Raw genomic sequence first — 18944 nt, forward strand, 5'->3', positions numbered from 1 at the left:
CCCACTCTGCCCTTGCACACATGTTCAAAGACTGGATGACATCCGAGTAAATATATCACTCTCCCTAAACTGATACATTGGTTTAATGCAACTCCTATCACAATGTCACCAAGGTTTTGACAGACATAAAAAAGCTTATTCTAAAACATATGCAAAAGCATACAGGCCCTGGAGAAGCTAAAACAGTACCGGCAAAGAAGGAAAAATGGGAGGAATCACTTTACCAATATTAAGATTCACCACAAAGCTACAGTAATCAAAACACTATGGTACTGGTAGAAAGACACACACAAATCAACGGAACAGAATAGAGAACCCAAAATGAGAGTCACCCAAAACAAATGTGCCCAACTGATTTTGTGACAAGGAACATAAGCAATTCAATGCAGAAAAGACAAGTTTTTTTAACAAATGGTGCCAGAGCAATTAAATCTTCACAGGCAAAAAAAAAAACAAACAAAAAACAGAAACAAAAAAACCAACACCTATCTAAACTTCACACTTCATATAGATATTAACTCAAAATGGATGATAAATGAATGGCATACAAACAAACATTTGGCGGGGGGCGGAGTGGGGAGAAAAATCGGTGGGATCTACCTAGACTTCTGAGACTTGATATTGAGTGCAAAAAAGGAAAATTGGTCAAGTGGACCTCATCGAAATTAGAAACTTTTGCTCTGGGAAAGACTCTGTGAAGAGACTAAAAAGACAGGGGCGCCCAGGTGGCTCAGTCATTTAAGCATCCAACTTCGGCTCAGGTCATGATCTCACGGTTATTAAGTTCGAGCCCTGGGTTCGGTTCTGTGCTGACAGCTAGGACCCGGGAGCCTGCATTGGATTCTCGTCTCCCTCTCTCTCTCTGCCCCTGCCCGACTCATTCTCTGTCTCAGTCTCTCAAAAACAAATAAACATTGAAAGAAAGATTTTTATAAAGGGGATAAAAAGACAAGCTACACACTGGGAGAAAATATCTGCAAGGCATATATCTGACAATGGACTCATCTCTAAAATATATAAAGAAGACTCAAAAACTCAAGAGTCAAAACAATTTGAAATTATGCAAAAGACATGAACACACATTTCACTGAGGCCAGAGAGAAGGAAAGCAAGCACACAAAACCACAGTCAACATCATCAGCATTTGAAATGCAAATTAAAATCACAATGAGGTATCACCACACCCTTGAGAATGACTCAAGTTAAACATGGCAACAGCACAAGCTACCGAGGAGACAGAGACACCCGATCACTCCTACTCTGCTGGTGGGAATGCAAAACAGGGCAGCCGTTCTGGAAAACAGTTCGCTGGTTTCTGAAAACATAAAACGAAGAGCCATCATATCAATAGTGTGGGGAGAAAATGCGCTCCATGGTTCTCACGTATCTCTGCACGTCAGATGAAGAGACACTAAAGCATTTGTTCCCAACTCCGGCTATGTTTAGGTTTGTACGGCAAACAGCTTTCGAAAATACAATGTCTCCCTCCAGGAAGAGAGCAGATTTATTTCCCCGATCAGGATAATGGAGGTAATGTCTCCTTCTGGGGGTAAAAGTTGGGCAGGTGTGCCAGCACTCCTCATAAAATGAGGGGTTTCTGATCACTGAGGCCCTCAGCAGTGACACAAACCCCCTCACCGTGTGCACGGCATCCACCTGGGCCTGGCTGCGCACTGCTCCCTCCGCAAAGGGACCCGGGTGTCAAGGGGGACCAATTCAAACGGACCCTCATGCTGTCCACTGTGCCCTGGGTGATGAAGGCCCATCTCTGACCCAGGAGTCTAGGTCCGTTGTCTGCATCTATTAAAACCAGCAGGTTCACTTGTTAGCTTGTAAGTAGGATGAAACCTTCCAGTTCTTCAAAGCTATTTATTGCTAAGTAGTAACTGCAAAGTAAGGATTCCCTTGTATAAATGGACCACAGTTTATCCATCTACATTTGGACATCTCTACTCTTTGAAAGGCACTCTTAAGAGAATAAACAAAGTCACTAAGAGAAAATATTTGCAAGCCGCAGATGTGATAAATAACATATCATAAATATGTATTTTTAAACCCTCAAAATTCACGAAGAAAACCACTTTTAGCAAGGAAAAGATGTGCATAGGTTGTTCAACAAGGAAGATACAGAGACGACAAATAAGCACATGAAAAGATGATCTAAATCCTAAATCGTGAGGGAAATGCAATTAAAACCAGTGAGCTGGAACTGCACACCTGGCAGAAGGGTTAAAGGTTACAAAACAAAAGAAAAAAAAAAAAAAGGCTAGCCACGGGGGGTCGGCAAGGATGCTGCAGAAAATCCGGAATTCTCATACACTGGGGGTGGGAAGGAATGTCAAATGGTACAACTACCTTGGAAAATCATTTGTCTGCTTCTTAAAAACATTAAGACCTACCGTAAGACCAAGCAATTTCACTTCTAGAAAGTTACCCATGAGAAATGTTAAAGCATACATCCAAAGATTTATCCAAAATGCTCATTTTTTAAAATTAACCCCTTTATGACTTGAAGGATTGCAAAACAGAGATTTCCTAACCACATCATTTCTCCTGTTTTTCTTAGTTATGAAACTTCTATAAAGAAAAACTTTGCCAAATCAACTACTGGATTATTCCGAACTAAAGTCAGTTACATGCTGGGTAAGTGCTGATTTGGGCCCCTGATTGAACAATATTCAGGCTAATGGTCACCTGTCCTCCTAAGGGTTGTTTACTATAATCATGACCTCAAAAATTCTTTACCCTGCTATTTTAATATATTGTAGTCATTATTCCTTTTAGTGCTCAAAATTCCATCCTGGGCAAGTAGAAGATCCTTCAAGTTGGATCTTACGTTCTTTTGACAGGACCTCAGCAGTTTCTGGTAATTTCCCTTGCTTTCAGGAATGAAAACATGTCCTGGGCTCCATAGCTTATCGCCCGCATGAATGTCTGGCTTTGCCCAAGACAGTGGCCATTTGCACAAAACGCCTTTTAGTGGAAAACAGCACTTAGGGATTAAAATTTGTGCTGGATTTTTAGTAGCTCAAATTATAAAATAAGTAATTTCTTTAAAAAGACACAAAATAAAGAGTAAGTCATGAGTTCATTCTGATAATTTTGATTTAAATTATGGATGACAGGATTTTACTTTTTATTCATAATTGTTTATTTTCTTCCGTATTAGAAAACCTTGGTTCCTACTTCAATTGGCATAATTATTAGCTTTCTCTTCCTGTAACACACATATACGTATATACAATAGTTTCAAGTCAGCAATACAATTATTAACATTAACAACAAAAACAAAAGGAAGTTGAAGTTTCCTTATTGGGGTTATTTGGTCCCTAAAACACATCCCAATAGAAATATACTATCAAGTACTCTCTGGTTGACTCAGGTTGGTTGAGCGTCCAGCTCTTGATTTCAGCTTAAGTCCTGATCTACAGGTTCATGGGTTCAAGCCCTGCATCAGGCTCCATACTGGCAGTGCACAGCCTGCTTAGGATTGTCTTTCTCTGTGCCTCCCCACTCTCTCTTTCCCTCTCAGAATAAATAAACGAAACGAAACGAAACGAAACGAAAAGAAAAGATACTGCCAAGTACCGTGACTTAAAAACACATTCCCATCTCTTCTCTGGAGAGTTATACCACCAAGTTGACATCAGGTTATTTTTCAATTTTTACAGACTATTTTCTTCTTAACCTTTTTTGTTTAATTTTATTTTTCATCATGTACAACATGTACATGGTTCTTAAACCTAGATCATTAAACAGTTACATTAAGAGAAGTATAGCGTTCATCCCTACTCCTACTCCGTATTCCCTTTCTCTCCCTATTCGCTTCCTCTCCCTATAAATTGCCATTTTTTTGGTAATTTTTCATGTATGCCTCCCTTCTCTTTTTGAAAATACTAGTAAATGCATCTATCCTTTCTGTTTTCACTCCCTTTCTTATACAGAAGGTCGCCTACCATAAATACTGTTCTGCACCTTGCGTTATTTCAGGATAATAATGTATCCTGGAGACCAGTCACTCCATGACTGTGTAAAGAGATCTTCCTTGCCCCTTTCCACAGTTGCCAAGTCCTCCATTATGGGGACTGTGGTTGGCAGAATTCTAATAATCTCTCAAGATTCCCACCCCTCCGGCATCAAACACCAATCTAGGTATACAGTGAAGAGAATTTGAAGAAGTCAAGTCCCAATTCAATTAACCCCAAAATATGCAGATTATCTGCATGAACCCATCCCAGTCAGGTGAAGCCCGTAAAAGCAGAGTTTTCTGTGGCTGGTGGCAAAAGAGGGAGGTCAAAGGCATTTGCGGGGGGTGGAGGGGATCCGAGGAATAAGCAAGCAGGACTCCTACTGGCCTCCAAGGAGGAAGCAAACTGCTTGGCTATGAACGGCCAATGGAGAGAAAGGTCGGCCTTCAGAAGCTGAGAGAAAGCCCCCGCCAAGAGCCAGCAAGGAAAGGGGGACTTCAGCCCTACTGCTGCAAGGAAATAAATTCTGCCAACAATTAGTGACCCTGGAAGAGGCCCCCGAGCCTTGGATGTAGACTACGGACGCAGCTACCACTTCCACCTCAAGCAGACGGTCCCACTACCCAGAACCCGGACTCCTGACCCATGGGAACTGTCAGATTAAAGTGTGCCGGCTTGGGGGTTTTGGTTTTCGGGTTTTTGTGGGGTTTTTCTGGGGGTAATTTGTTCTTTCAGGGACAGAGAACTAACATGCGCATAGTTCTCTAGCCAGTCTCCTGCTCACGGATATTTACGTTGTTTAGTCTTTTTGCCCTAATAAACAATGCCTACTAAATGTGTCATTTCTCCTCTTTGCTAATAAAGGATCTTTGGACCCTCTGTCCTAGAAGTGAGATGGCTGGGCCAAAGGGTGAAATACGTAATTTTTCTCGCTATTGTCAAATTCCTCTTCCTAGTAGCTTCCACATTTTACATTCCCACAGGCAATGTAGGAGAGGCCCGGTCTCTCGACAGCCTCATCAAGGGAATACATTTGCAGACCCTGCTAGTGCACTGTGAAATCCTATCTCTGCTGGTTTCTCCTAGAATGAGGAATAACGATGTGCATTCCTCTTACAACGAGGAAACTTGTGCATATAGTGGTAGGTTTAAGGGTCCCTCATTCGTTTCTCCATGAACTGTCTCTTCATAACTCTAATCTCTGCTTCTGCCATATCACTCTACCTGTTGACGAGTTTTGGCTTCTGCACCCCATGTGAGAGGCTTCTCTTAAATATCTAGTGATTCTTTTTTATATACATTTTGTGTATTTATTTTGAGAGACAGAGAGAGAAAGAGCACGTGTGCAAGCAGGGGAGGGGAAGAGAGAGACAGAGAAGGAGAAACCCAAGCAGGCTTCCCACTGTCTGCACCGAGTCTGACGCAGGGCTCAGTCCCACGAACTGTGAGATCATGACCTAAGCTGTCCAATCAAGAGTTGAACACTTAACCCACTGAGCCACCCATGCGCCTCAAATACCTGGTGATTCTTGATTGTCCATTTATGTTTTTTTTATTTTTTTTAATTTTTTTAACGTTTATTTATTTTTGAGACAGAGAGAGACAGAGCATGAATGGGGGAGGGTCAGAGAGAGGGAGACACAGAATCTGAAACAAGCTCCAGGCTCTGAGCTGTCAGCACAGAGCCTGACTCGGGGCTCAAACTCACGGACCGTGAGATCATGACCTGAGCCGAAGTCGGCCGCTCAACCGACTGAGCCACCCAGGCGCCCCCATTTATGTTTTTAAATGATGCACTGAAGTGTTGTTGGGAGGTGTACGTGCAGGAGCAGGACTAAACACGGATGGGCTCCATTCCAAGAATGGGGGGAAGGTTTCACTGGATGCAGAAGGGGCCAAGCAAACGGCAGCCCCTGTGGGGGCTCTTACTGGGATTTGGCCACCTTCCCAGAGATGAATCTCCAAATTCTGGCCAATAGTGCATAAGCCAGGCTGCCAACAGTCTGCAATTGCAGTAAAATAGGGGGTGGAAGGCCTCACCCTTCCGAGTAATCAGACGTTCATACAATCCTCAGACTTCTCACAAGGCACCTCATCTCCCTCTTACCTATATGTGAAAAAAGCAGATTGGCACTATCCAGAATGTAGTTCAAGTCTCCTGCTGTGGCAGAAGAGGCAGAGTCTCCTGGACGTTTGGAGGTGGGGGGGGGGGGGGGGGGGGGGAACAACTCTCCAAGCAGATCCCCATCATTCCTGTCTTGAGTCTCCCCCACCCCTCACCACGGCCAAAGGTAGCAGCACCTCTCATTTCCAACCTTTCCAGAGTTGTGACACAGTCATCAGTGTCCTCACGGCTTTCGTCTTGCAGACAAAAAAAGGATGTCAGCAATCTCCATTCTGCTAAATTAGCAAGCATCCATCTGTCAGCTTTCCAGCTTCCAAACTACAAAGATGAGGTGACAATGCTCATCGGCTTTAGCCATCTTTCCCTTTGCCCTTATGGTTCTGTGACTTTCTCCTTCCTCCACGTGCAGAAGAGAGCACGTTCCAGCAGAAGACGGCTGCTAGCACCTCTCCAGTTAGAAATCCTCCGTCGGTTCCCTCCTGCCCCTGGCAATGCGGGCACGTGAGGTCTCCTGGAACTCTGCTCCGTGTCTCCTACTGTCTTCACAGACCCGTCCGGGTCTCTGCCGTCGGCTCTGTGTGCTCCGGCCTGTTCTTTCACACTGCCTTTCAAAGCACGAAAAGCATCCCCAGCAGAGGCCACGCTCTTTCAGCTCAGCTCCTCTGCCACACTTGCACAAACTGCCTCTCCACAGAGTTTCCATTACTCGTTTGCTGAGATTCCGTCTGTCCCGTGCGTTCTGCCCCAGTAAGAGCTGCCTGTTCTTGCTCTGCTCCTCCAAGTGCAGTGTCTCTCTCAACGGACTCTGACAGATCTGCTTACTCGTGACTTCTTCACCGACTCGGCACCTGACCAGGACAGCTCATGGCCAAGAAGCAGGTGGTGAGAGGGAGCTGTTCTCTTTAGGAGTGAGGAAATGACATCATCGGCCTGCAGCCTCACTGACGGGGGCAGATTGGCCCCCATTCAGTCCTGCTCCGGATCTCCTGGGAACAGGCACGCCTGGCCCCCACAACCACGCACAGAAGGCGTCTGCGTTTCGCACCTGCCGAAGCTGAAGCCCCAAGGTCTCCCGTTCACCAAGGTTTAGAGGATACCGAGCCATCTCTGCCACACAGCACGGGAAGAACGGAGCCCGTCCTCACCTCTCCAGCAAAGCCAAGCTTCATCTTCCAGGCTCCTTCTCTACACACATCCTGCTCACCGTGTTGCTCCAGAGAGAGCAGACACACAGAAATCACAGCAATTTTCTGAGAGGACCAAATGGTTCACGCCCCGGCTATGACGGTCTGAATGGTTTAGTCGTTTCCAGTTAAAGAGTTTCTGCAGTTGGGGTTAAGAGTATTTGAGACAGAGCAATCGGAGTTGCTGTCAAAAGAGATTCTTAAAGTGACCAGAAGGCCGAATGATCAGAGGAAGCCAGCCATGAAAACATCTGGGGGAAGAGCATTATGGGCACAAGGAACAGCACCAGGAAAGGCCCTGCGGTGAGCACAGTAGGCTTACTGTGTTCAAAAAGTAACAAGAAACACCACGTAACTGGAATGGAGTGAGAGCCAAGGAAAGTCAAAGACAACACAGGCTAAGAGGTGGGCAGGGATTAGAGGAGGGAGGGCAGAGTGGGCCATGGTAAAGAGCAAGGTTATCATCTCAGGATGACAGGATATTATCAGAAGAGTCTGAGCAGGGAAGAAACAAAAGCTGATTCACACAGTCTACAAGATTCTCTAGTCAATATATGGAGATCAGACTGTGAATCCGAGAAACGATGTAAGAACATCTGTTGAGAATCTATGTTATTTATCCTGGGGAAGATGATGGCAGACACACAAAGTAGAGGAAGCGAAGCCAGAGGAAAGAGACCCTTACAAATAGACAAGAACAACTACTACTTTCGGATCTACTGGACTAAGGATGCATGCTCCCATTTAAAACAACTACAAGGGGTGCCTGGGTGGCTTGGTCAGTTAAGCGTCTGACTTCGGCTCAGGTCATGATCTCACGGTCCGTGAGTTCGAGCCCCGCGTCAGGCTCTGTGCTGACAGCTCAGAGCCTGGACCCTGTTTCAGATTCTGTGTCTCCCTCTCTCTCTGCCCCTCCCCTGTTCACGCTCTGTCTCTGTCTCAAAAATAAATAAACGTTAAAAAAGAAAATAAATAAATAAATAAATAAATAAATAAATAAATAAATAAATCAACTACAAAATAGGCACAATACACGGAACATTGGTTTTCAAGACGCTGGACGTGAAACAAAGCTGGACAGTGATCTCTGAGACACAGAAAGAAAGAAGCCTCTGTAGGAGCCTCTATATCCCCTCCACTTAGACCTGATTAACCTGCAACCTAAGGACATACTAAACGGCAAATACCAAGGAAGAACCTTGCCTTCCAAGTGATGGATGCTCAATTAAAATTACATGCTCATAAATTAGCATTGGTATGTGACTACTAGTATCTATCTACAGGAAAAGGAATTTTCAAAGAACAGGTACATAAAATTGCACTAGCAATCAGCACTAACATACACATTTTGCAATCACCGCTAACGTTGACATTTACAACTGATTTGACGAGGAGGACGCTAACTTTGACCCCTAATTAAGCAAAATGTTATCTATCCCTCAGAAAAAGAATTGTGTTCTTCTCATTTGTAGACCTGTATTCCAAAAAAAAAAAAAAAAAAAAAAAAAAAGCTACATTCCTTTGTTAGTATATTCTTTACTATGTCAATTTAAAAATCTGTGGATATTTGTTTTCTCTCATTATAGAAGTACATTCATCAATAAAAAAAATTGTGGAAATTTGTTTTCTCTTGTTACATAAATACAACTATAATAGCCACAATTTTGGATCTTACCCCATAAATCCTAACATAGTTAATCTCTATAGGAAAAAGTTTTCTAATCTCTAATCTAGATCAATCTCAGCAATGCTAGGGTCTCCTGAGTATTCTACAATAAGGAGAAAGCTAGATCCAGAAACAGACATTCCGTATGGTATTCTTCAAAAATCCATATGTATTCAAGGTTCCTCTGAGGTGTAATGGAGCATGAACTAGTCCAGAAGATGTTAATCAGGAAGCATCAGAGCATGAAGGGAATCTCAGGAGCATCAGGACAACTTCTCCTTTTAGAGGAAGGAAGTGGAACCTAGGGAGACTGAGGATCTGCCCAGCAAAGGACCACTCCAGAAATCCCCCTGACTCTGCCTCCTGCTCCACTTCTGTAGACTGTCTGGGCTTCAGTGGCTCATTTCTGAATCTTACAAAAATGAAAAATGACCAAACCACCAGTCAAGAATGCCTCTCAAAGATGCAAACAAGAACCAACTTTAACACCCTGCCTTGGATTATCCTCACATCTAGGAAACTCCAGGTATTTCCCACCAACCAGCTTCCGTTCCACAGGTCTTCTCTGTATCGTTGGTGTTTCCCAGATGATGGTGTTAAGTGAAAAATTAAACCCTTAGAAAAGTCTAGGGGAAAAAAATTCAATTATCAAGTATATAGAGGCCAAGAAATACTACAACTAAAACTAATAAATCCCACCTGATCGTGGTAAATAATTCTTCTAATATATTGTTGGATCTGGTTGGCTAGTATCTTTTTGAGGATTTCTGCATCCCTGTTCATCAGGGAAATTGGTCTCTAGTTCTCCTTTTTAGTGGGGTCTTTGTCTGGTCTTGGAATCAAGGTAATGCTGGCCTCAAAGAATGAGTTTGGAAGTATTTCTTCCACTTCTATTTTTTGGAACAATTCAAGAGAATAGGTGTTAACTCTTCTTTAAATGTTTGGTAGAATTCCCCTGGAAAGCCATCTGGCCTTGGACTCTAGCTTTTTGGGAGACTTTTGATTACTAATTCAATTTATTTCCTGGTTATGGGTCTGTTCCAATTTTCTATTTCTTCCTGTTTCCGTTTTGGTAGTTTATATGTTTCCAGGAATTTATCTATTTCTTCCAGATTGCCCAATTTATTGGCATATAATTGCTCATAATATTCTCTTATCATTATTTGTATTTCTGCAGTGTTGGTTGTGATTCTCTTCTTTCATTCTTGATTTTACTTATTTGGGTCCTTTCCTTTTTTCTTTTTGATCAAACTGGCTAGGGATTTATCAATTCTGTTAATTCTTTCAAAGAACCAGCTCGTGGTTTCATTGATCTGTTCTACTATTGTTTTTTTATTTCGACAGCATTGATGATTTCTGCTCTAATCATTATTATTTCCTGTCTCCTGCTGGTTTTGGGTTTTATTTGCTATTATTTTTCCAGCTGTTTAAGGTGTAAGGTTAGGTTGTGTATCTGAGACCTTTCTTCCTTCTTTAGCAAGGCCTGGATTGCTATCTACTTCCCTCTTATGACTGCTTATGCTGCATCCCAGAGATTTAGGACTGTCATGTTATCATTTTCATTGGCTTCCATGAACTTTTTATTTCCTCTTTAACTTCACGGTTACCTGTTCATTCTGTAGTAGATGCTCCTTAATCTCCCAGTATTCGTGGTCTTTACAAATTTTTTCTTGTGATTGATTTCGAGTTTCAGAGCATTGTGGTCTAAAAATGTACATGGTATGATCTCGATATTTTTGTACTCGTTGAGGGCTGATTTTGTGGCCCAGTATGTGATCTATTATGGAGAATATTCCATGTGCACTAGAGAAGAATCTGTATTCCTCTGCTTTAGGATGAAATGTTCTGAATATATCTGTTAAATCATTCGGTCCAGTGTGTCATTCAAAGCTATTGTGTCCTTGTTGATCTTCTGCTTAGATGATCTGTCCATTGCTGTAAGTAGAGTGTTGAAGTCCCCTACTATGATGGTGTTACCAATGAGGTTTTTTATCTTTGTGATTTATAGATTTATATATTTGAGTGCTTCCACATTGGGGGCATAAATGTACAGAATTGTTAGATCCTCTTGGTGGATATACCCCTTAATTATGATATAATGCCCTTCTTCATCTCTTGTTATAGTCTTTATTTTAAAATTTAGATTGTCTCATATAAGTGTGGCTACTCTGGCTTTCTTTGGGTGACCATTAACATGACAGATGGTCCTCCATCCCCTTACTTTCAATCTGAAGGTGTCTTTAGGTCTAAAATGGGTCTCTTGTAAACAGCATACAGATGGATCTTGTTTTCTTATACATTCTGTTACCCTGTGTCTTTTGACTGAAGTATTTAGTCCGTTGACATTTAGAGTGAGTACTGAGAGGAATTTATTGCCATTGTATTGCCTGTAGAGTTGGAGTTTCTGGTGGTGTTCTCTGGTCCTTTCTAGTCTTTGTTGCCCTTGGTCTTTTTTTGTTTGTTTCATCTTTTCTCCCATCAGAGAGGCCCCCTTAAAATTTCTTGCAGGGCTGGTTTAGTGGCCATGAACTCGTTTAGTTTTTGTCTGGGAAACTCTTTATCTCTCCTTTTATTCTGAATGACAGCCTTGCTGGATCAAGAATTCTTGGCTGCATATTTTTCTGAGTCATCACATTGAATATATCCTTTCTGGCCTGCCAAGTTTCTGTGGATAAGTCTGCTGTGAACCTGATCTGTCTTCCCTTATAGGTTAAGGAATTTTTTTCCTTGTTGTTTTCATAATTCTTTCCTTCTTTGTGTATTTTGTGAATTTGACTAGGATATGCCTTGTTGGTGGTGGTTTTTTGTTGAATCTAATGGGAATTTTCTGTGCTTCTTGGGTTTTGAGGTCTGTGTCTTTCCCCAGGTTAGGAAAGTTTTCTACTATGATTTGTTCACATAAACCTTCTACCCCTTTCTCTCACTCTTCATCTTCTGGGACTCCTATCATTCAGATGTTGTTTCTTTTTAATAAGCCACTGAGTTCTATAATTCTTATATTGTGCTCTCTTGCCTTAGTTTCCCTCTTTTTTTTTTCTGCTTCATTATTCTCCATAATTCTGTCTTCAATATCACTGATTCACTTCTCTGCTTCATCCATCCTTGCCACCATGGCATCTAAACAATCCTAAAATTTGTATGGAACCAGAAAAGACCCAAAAGGCCAAAGCAATCCTGAAAAAGAAAACCAAAGCTGGAGGCATCACAATCCCAGACTTCAAGATGTATTACAAAGCTGTAATCAAGACAGTATGCTACCGGCACAGAGACCCACAAACAGATGGCCAACTAATCTTTGACAAAGCAGGAAAGAATATCCAAAGGAATAAAGACAGTCTCTTCAGCAAATGGTGTCGGGAAAACTGGACAGCGACATGCAGAAGAAAACCTAGACCACATTCTTACACCATACACAAAATAAACTCAAAGTAGATCAAAGACCTAAACATAAGACAGGAAGCCATCAAAATCCTAGAGGAGAAAGCAGGCAACAACCTCTTTGACCTTAGCAACTTCTTACTCAACAGGTCTCCAGAGGCCAGGGAAACAAGCAAAAATGAACTATCAGGACCTCATCAAGATAAAAAGCTTCTGCACAGCAAAGGAAAAAATCAGCCAAACTAAAAGGCAACCAATGGAATGGGAGAAGATATTTGCAAATGACATATCAGATAAAGGGCTAGTATCCAAAATCTATAAAGAACTTATCAAACTCAACACCCAAAAAGATTAATCCAGTGAAGAAATGGGCAGAAGACATGAATAGACACTTCTCCAAAGAAGACATCCAGACACATGAAAATATGCTCAACATCCACTCATCATCAGGGAAATACAAAGCAAAACCACAATGAGATACCACCTCACACCAGTCAGAATGGCTAACATTAGTAACTCAGGCAACAACAGATGCTGGCAAGGATGCGGAGAAAGGGGAACCCTCTTCTACTGCCGGTGGGAACGAAAACTGGTGCAGCCACCCCAGAAAACAGTATGAAGGTTCCTTAAAAAATTAAAAACAAAACTACCCTATGGCCCAGCAATGGCACTAGTAGGTATTTAGCCAAAGGATACAGATGTGCTGTTTCAAAGGGGCACATGACCCCAACAGCACTATTGACAATTGCCAAAGTATATAAAAAGCCTAAATGTCCACTGACAGATGAATGAATTAAGAAGATCTATGTATAAATATACATATACATACACACACTCATAATGGAGTATTACTTGGCAATCACTATATATACATATACACCACACACACACACACACATATGCACACACACACAAAATGGAATATTACTTGGCAACCAAAAGAATGAAGTCTTGCCATTTGCAACAACATGGATGGAACTAGAGTATATTCTGCTAAGCGAAATTAGAGAGAGACAAATATCATATGACTTCACTCATATGTGGAATTTAAGATACAAAACAGATGAACAGAAGGGAAGGGGACCAAAAATAATATAAAAACAGGGAGGGGGACAAAACACAAGAGACTCCTGAATACAGAGAACATACTGAGGGTTACTGGAGGGGTCACGGGTGTGAGGATGGGCTAAATGGGCAAGCGGCATTAAGGAAGGCACTCACTGGGATGAGCACTGGGAATTATGTGTAGAGGATGAATCACTGGATTCTATTACTGAAATTATTGCACTATGTGCTACCTTGGATAGAAATGAAAAAGTAAATAAAAATAAATAAGTAAAACAAGTTCCAAATTGAAACCATCAGAGAAAATCATACCTTGCTTGGCAGCCGAGCAGCAGCATCTCATGGTTATGAATCAAAATATATAAAAGAACGAGGAAGGCTTTTGCTCTAATCGAAGTTGATGGGCTGTCAAGTAAACGGATAACTGTAGAAACAAAATCCTGTGGAAGATATTAAAATATTTTGTGAGAAAACATGAAATAAATAGAGCAGTCAACTATCAGGGTCAAGGGTTTACAATAAACAGATGGCAGAAAATAAAATAATTTCAACTATTGTTATTGCATTCTTAATTTGGGCGGGAGTCTAACCAAAATTTTAATATGTATTATCTCATTTAAACCTGGAAAGTAGCCATAACAAGGTGACAGTATTATTCTTAAAGAGAAAAATGAACCGTGAAAAGTTAACAAATTCACAAAGTTGGATTGAAATCAAGGCCAACAGGACAACAAAGCCCATCCATCTCTTTATCAATCAACCACCCAACAGTAAGGGTGGCAATAAGTAATGAGAACTGGAAGTCACAACTGCATGTACCCATGAACCTCTGCACAAACCTGCTTGTACAGAAAGCACATCTCTAGTCTACACATCCGGTCTACACACCTGAAGTCCTACAGACGTAAAATACCCAATACAGGACACAAAAGAAAAACCTGTATTCCTAGAACATTCTTTAACAAAAGGCATAATACAACACAGAGGGATAAATACTAACATTAGCATTATTTTCACTTTGTTTCAGGTGCCTAATGACAGGCAAAAAGGAAATGCAGGCACACACACAGAGTTAATGAATATAAGCAGGCAGGAATACAGAATTATTAGCAAGATGGCCACACAGAGCAAGAGTGAACATTCCCAACAGTCCTGAAGAGAAGTAAGCACCTAGCAGTAACACCATTATGTCCAAGGTAAATGTAAGCAGCTCTTTTGCTATGCCAGTGTCCTTTTACATTGGGTGCTGCATTGCCAAACAAGAAGAATTTACAGCCAGGCATATGCTTTTATTTAAGGATGGAGATATACCTACATATCTGTATCTATGCATGAATCTCACCTAATTCCTGAACCAAATAATCAAGCTAAGTCATCACCTGGGTTAAATAAAACCAAAAACACCAAGGAATCTTTGAGTCATCTGTTTCCACCCCCCACACAAACACATAATTCCAAAACCACTCAAAGATCCACTAGTCTTAGACTGAAAAACTGTCCCAATTACAGAAGACTTCAAAGACATGATAACTGACTGCAATTCAAGATCTGGCAATTTTGTTTCACATCAAAGAACACAACTGGGATGATCGTGACATCTGAAAAAGTTATGTAGATGAGTTAATGTTAAATAAATGTTAACTTCTTTTTAAATCCATTGCCTGATTTTAGGGAATATTCAGTAAACTGATTACAAGTAAAGGAGCATCAGGTCTGCAACCTCTTCTCAAACTGGTCACACATGTACTTGCACACACGAGGTAAAAGACAAAAAGAGGAACTATGAAGCAAACATGGTAAAATGCTAACATTTTCTGAATGTGGATGAAGGGTATATTGCAATCCTTTGAACTCCACATCCAAAACTAAGCTCAGAACCTACCCTAAACATGATTCTCCCCCTCTGAGGATCATCAGCTCAAGACCATGCTTGAAACACCTGAGCATCTTCCTTGACTCCTCATTCCTCCCATGTACAATTGATCCCCTGTTACTATGAGAATGATACCCCCATTGATGTTGCCTTATATTGCAATACACCATATTTTTCGATGACTAGAACATGTTTTATCTCACTTTGCTTTCTTCCATCTATCCTAGAAATCTTAGCCACAGTGATCTTCTCCCACAGCAAATGAGTACATTATTCACCTATAAAATATTCTCCATAGTTCCTGCAACTCCTAAGATGAAGCCAAAATTCCTTATCATGGCATACAAGGCTCTTCATGATCTGGCTTTTTATTACCTTCCCCAAATCACTTAATATACCACCATTCCTCTATATAACCCCCAACACTCACCCTAGGGAAATAAACCAAGAGAAGAGTATATTGAACACAGGAAAGATGCAAAGGGATTCCCCAGATGATTTCCAGGGTGATAGCTATAAATGGGCACAGAGAGCAGCCTACCCATAGTGGAGTTGGTCAGAAGACTCCAGGACAGATCTCCTTAAGGAGAAAAAAATGGACAGAATACCCAATGTATGGGAATGCAATCTGAAATTTAAAAGTGATGTAATAACATTCTGCTGAATGTTGAGCTAACCAAAATTAACAGAATGAGTGCATGTATGTGGCAAGCAGGGCCGAATGTCAGACTTGAAAACAAACTCCAAATGAATATAATATTTTAAAAATAACAAGAAAGGATGAAAAGATCTAGAACAGGCTACAGGAGATAAACACATTAGATGCGTGCATCTAACTACTTACACACACACACTTACATACTTATACAAGCATTTATAGACATGAAAAAGGTCCAAACAGTTAATTATACGAGAAAACAAGTACAGACAATATACCTCAGGAACAGAGGCAAAAATCCTCTCCAAATATCAACAAGTTGAGTCCAACAATACATCAAAAGTACAAATTAAAAAATCACAAACAAGTCGAGGTTATCTCAGAAATGCAAGACTGGCTCAATATTTGAAAATCAATCAGTGTAATTCATCAGAAAAATAAGAAAAACCACATGATCGTATCAGTGGATGATGAAAAAGCATTTGACAAAATTCAACATGCATTCATGATAAAAACTCACCCAACTAGAACAGAAGGGAACTTCCTCAATCTGTAAAAGGGAATCTACAGAAAAATTATAACTAACATCAAAATTAAAGGGGAAACACTTGATGCTTCCCCACCAAGACTGGGAATTAAACAACCATGTGCATTCCCATCACTCAGTGTTTTACTGAAAGTCACTGCCAGTGTGATAAGGAAAGAAAAATAAATGTCATTCACACTGGAATCAAAGAAATATTCTCAGAGGTTGTGATTAGCTATGTAGAAAATCCCAAAGAATCAATAAAAAGGCTTCTACAACTAATAAGTTTAGCAAGATCTGGTGTATTTCTATACACGAATGCTGAACAATTAAACAGCAAATTTTTAAAGTATCATTTTTCAATAACTCTAACAACAAAAAAAAATACAGGTATAAAACTAACAAGAAAGGTAGAGAATTGTTAAACTGCTAACTCTAAAAAATTAAGAAAGAGGGGCGCCTGGGTGGCTCAGTCGGTTAAGCGTCCGACTTCAGCTCAGGTCACGATCTCACACTCCGTGTGTTCGAGCCCCGCGTCGCGCTCTGGGCTGATGGCTCAGAGCCTGGAGCCTGCTTCCAGTTCTGTGTCTCCCTCTCTCTCTGCCCCTCCCCCGTTCATACTCTGTCTCTCTCTGTCTCAAAAATAAATAAACGTTAAAAAAAAATTTTTTTTAAATTAAGAAAGAAAAATGTTAAAGACATAAATAAGAGATATTCCATGTTCATCTATAAAAAAAAAAACAAACTCCAAGTTAATATGCCAATTTTCCCCCAAAGGGACCCATAGATTTATTGCAATTCTAATCAAAATAATCCCAACAGGATTTTCTGTAGATATAGACAAGCTAATTGTAAAATTTATATGGAAAGGCAAAGGAACTCACAAGCAGAACAATTTGGGGGAAAAAATACATAATCACACAATGATTTCAAGACATTAAAAAAAAACCCTACGGTAATCAAAACAATGTGGTATTGACAAAATGACAGGTTACACAGACCAAAGAAACAGAAATAAAGTCAATGATCTTAAGACAAAAGTACAATTATTTCGTTTAATTCCCACAATTCCCTAAGGTAAATTATTACCTTTTATCAGACGAGAAAATGGTTAGAGGTGAACAACGCACAAGGACTAGTTGTTGGAAACTAGCAATACTGTCATTCTCCAAGTATTTTCTCAATTGCTAACAAGTAGGAAATCTAATTAACCTGAGTTTCACTGAATTTCATGTTTACTTCCCTCCTATCCAGGGCTTGTTGGGGAAATGTTAACATGCAACAAGAGCAAGAGTAGATAATTAATAATCTAAGATAACTAAGCCTTAGCAATACTATTATAATGATACTGAAGCTTATTTACATATCCTTTGTTTTACATCAAGGTTGAGGTCTTCTGGAGGAAAAACGTGGTTTTAATTAAATATAAAATGGGTAGTTAAACATTTATATTATATTTAACTGCCTGTTTTCTAACCTTAAAGCATTGATTTCTTGAACCTAGTAAAAGTAAACTTTCTAAGTAACTGTGTTAGAAACTTCTATAATTAATGTAATCAATCATAACCAAAGAATGTCATAACGTTTTAAAAATTAGAAGCCTTTATCATTGAAAATATTTGTCATTACAGTTTTACACTCTATGGGGTGCCTGGCTGGCTCAGTCAGTTGGGCATCCGACTTCGGCTCAGGTCATGATCTCACGGTCCGTGAATTCGAGCCCCACATCAGACTCTGTGCTGACAGCTCGGAGCCTGGAGCCTGCTTCAGATTCTGGGTCTCCCTCTCTCTCTGTCCCTCCCCTGCTCAAGCTCTGTCTCTCTCAAATATAAACATTATTAAGTTTTGTTTTTTTTTTAAATAAGTAAGGCACTTCATATTGGCTTCTGAATTTGCTGTGTCTTGCTTACAACAAAATGAATCACTCTGCGTTTATCCTGGATGAGTCTCAAAGCAAGAGATTGGACTTTATTATTGGTTTCAGTCCTAATTTTAGAGATCTGGAGATAGAAAAGTTCTTAATCTAGAGACATTTAAAATGACTTTGTGGTTTTCTTCAGAAAGGAAATAGGCTGGCCAACTGTAGGACTATCACAGCACCCTTTAAAAATATCCTATTTTGTACAAAATGTTTACATTCCGTATCTTATCATGTACAAAATAACAGTGCCACTGACATCAATGGAACTTCAATGGAATGAATTACTAAGCCTTGTCAAAATAGGCACTTTCCATTTCCTTTAAAATGTTGCAAATTGTCCAACTGTAACTAAAAGAATGCAGTGTTTTGCCTTGTGTTACTTTCAGACTCACTACTGTCTAATAAAGCACAAATTTCATGGACCAAAAAAAAAAATAAAGGTGAAAAGGGAATTTTGGATAAAGGACAGTCTTTTCAGGGGCACTTGGGTGGCTCAGTTGGTTAAGCCTCTGACTTCAGCTCAGGTCATGATCTCAGTTCATGCACTCAAGCCCCGCGTCGGGCTCTGAGCTGACAGCTT

General features: G+C 40.6%; 1 protein-coding gene across 7 annotated transcripts in view; it reads right to left on the reverse strand.

Annotated features, from left to right (window-relative positions):
- Positions 1-18944, reverse strand: part of ULK4 (unc-51 like kinase 4) — a 586637-nt gene that overhangs the window by 412169 nt on the left and 155524 nt on the right. For all 7 annotated transcript variants that reach the window (XR_005791953.1, XM_040479906.1, XM_040479903.1 and 4 more), the window contains one exon: positions 13699-13826. Coding sequence is in view for 6 of the 7 variants with exons in the window: in XM_040479906.1 (XP_040335840.1) it covers positions 13699-13826 (128 nt within the window). In the remaining variant the exon portion in view is untranslated. The remainder of the gene's footprint in view (positions 1-13698; positions 13827-18944) is intronic.

This window comes from Herpailurus yagouaroundi, unplaced genomic scaffold (genome assembly GCF_014898765.1).
Source record: "Herpailurus yagouaroundi ecotype Mexico unplaced genomic scaffold, PumYag 159, whole genome shotgun sequence".
Taxonomy (NCBI): Eukaryota; Metazoa; Chordata; class Mammalia; order Carnivora; family Felidae; genus Herpailurus; species Herpailurus yagouaroundi.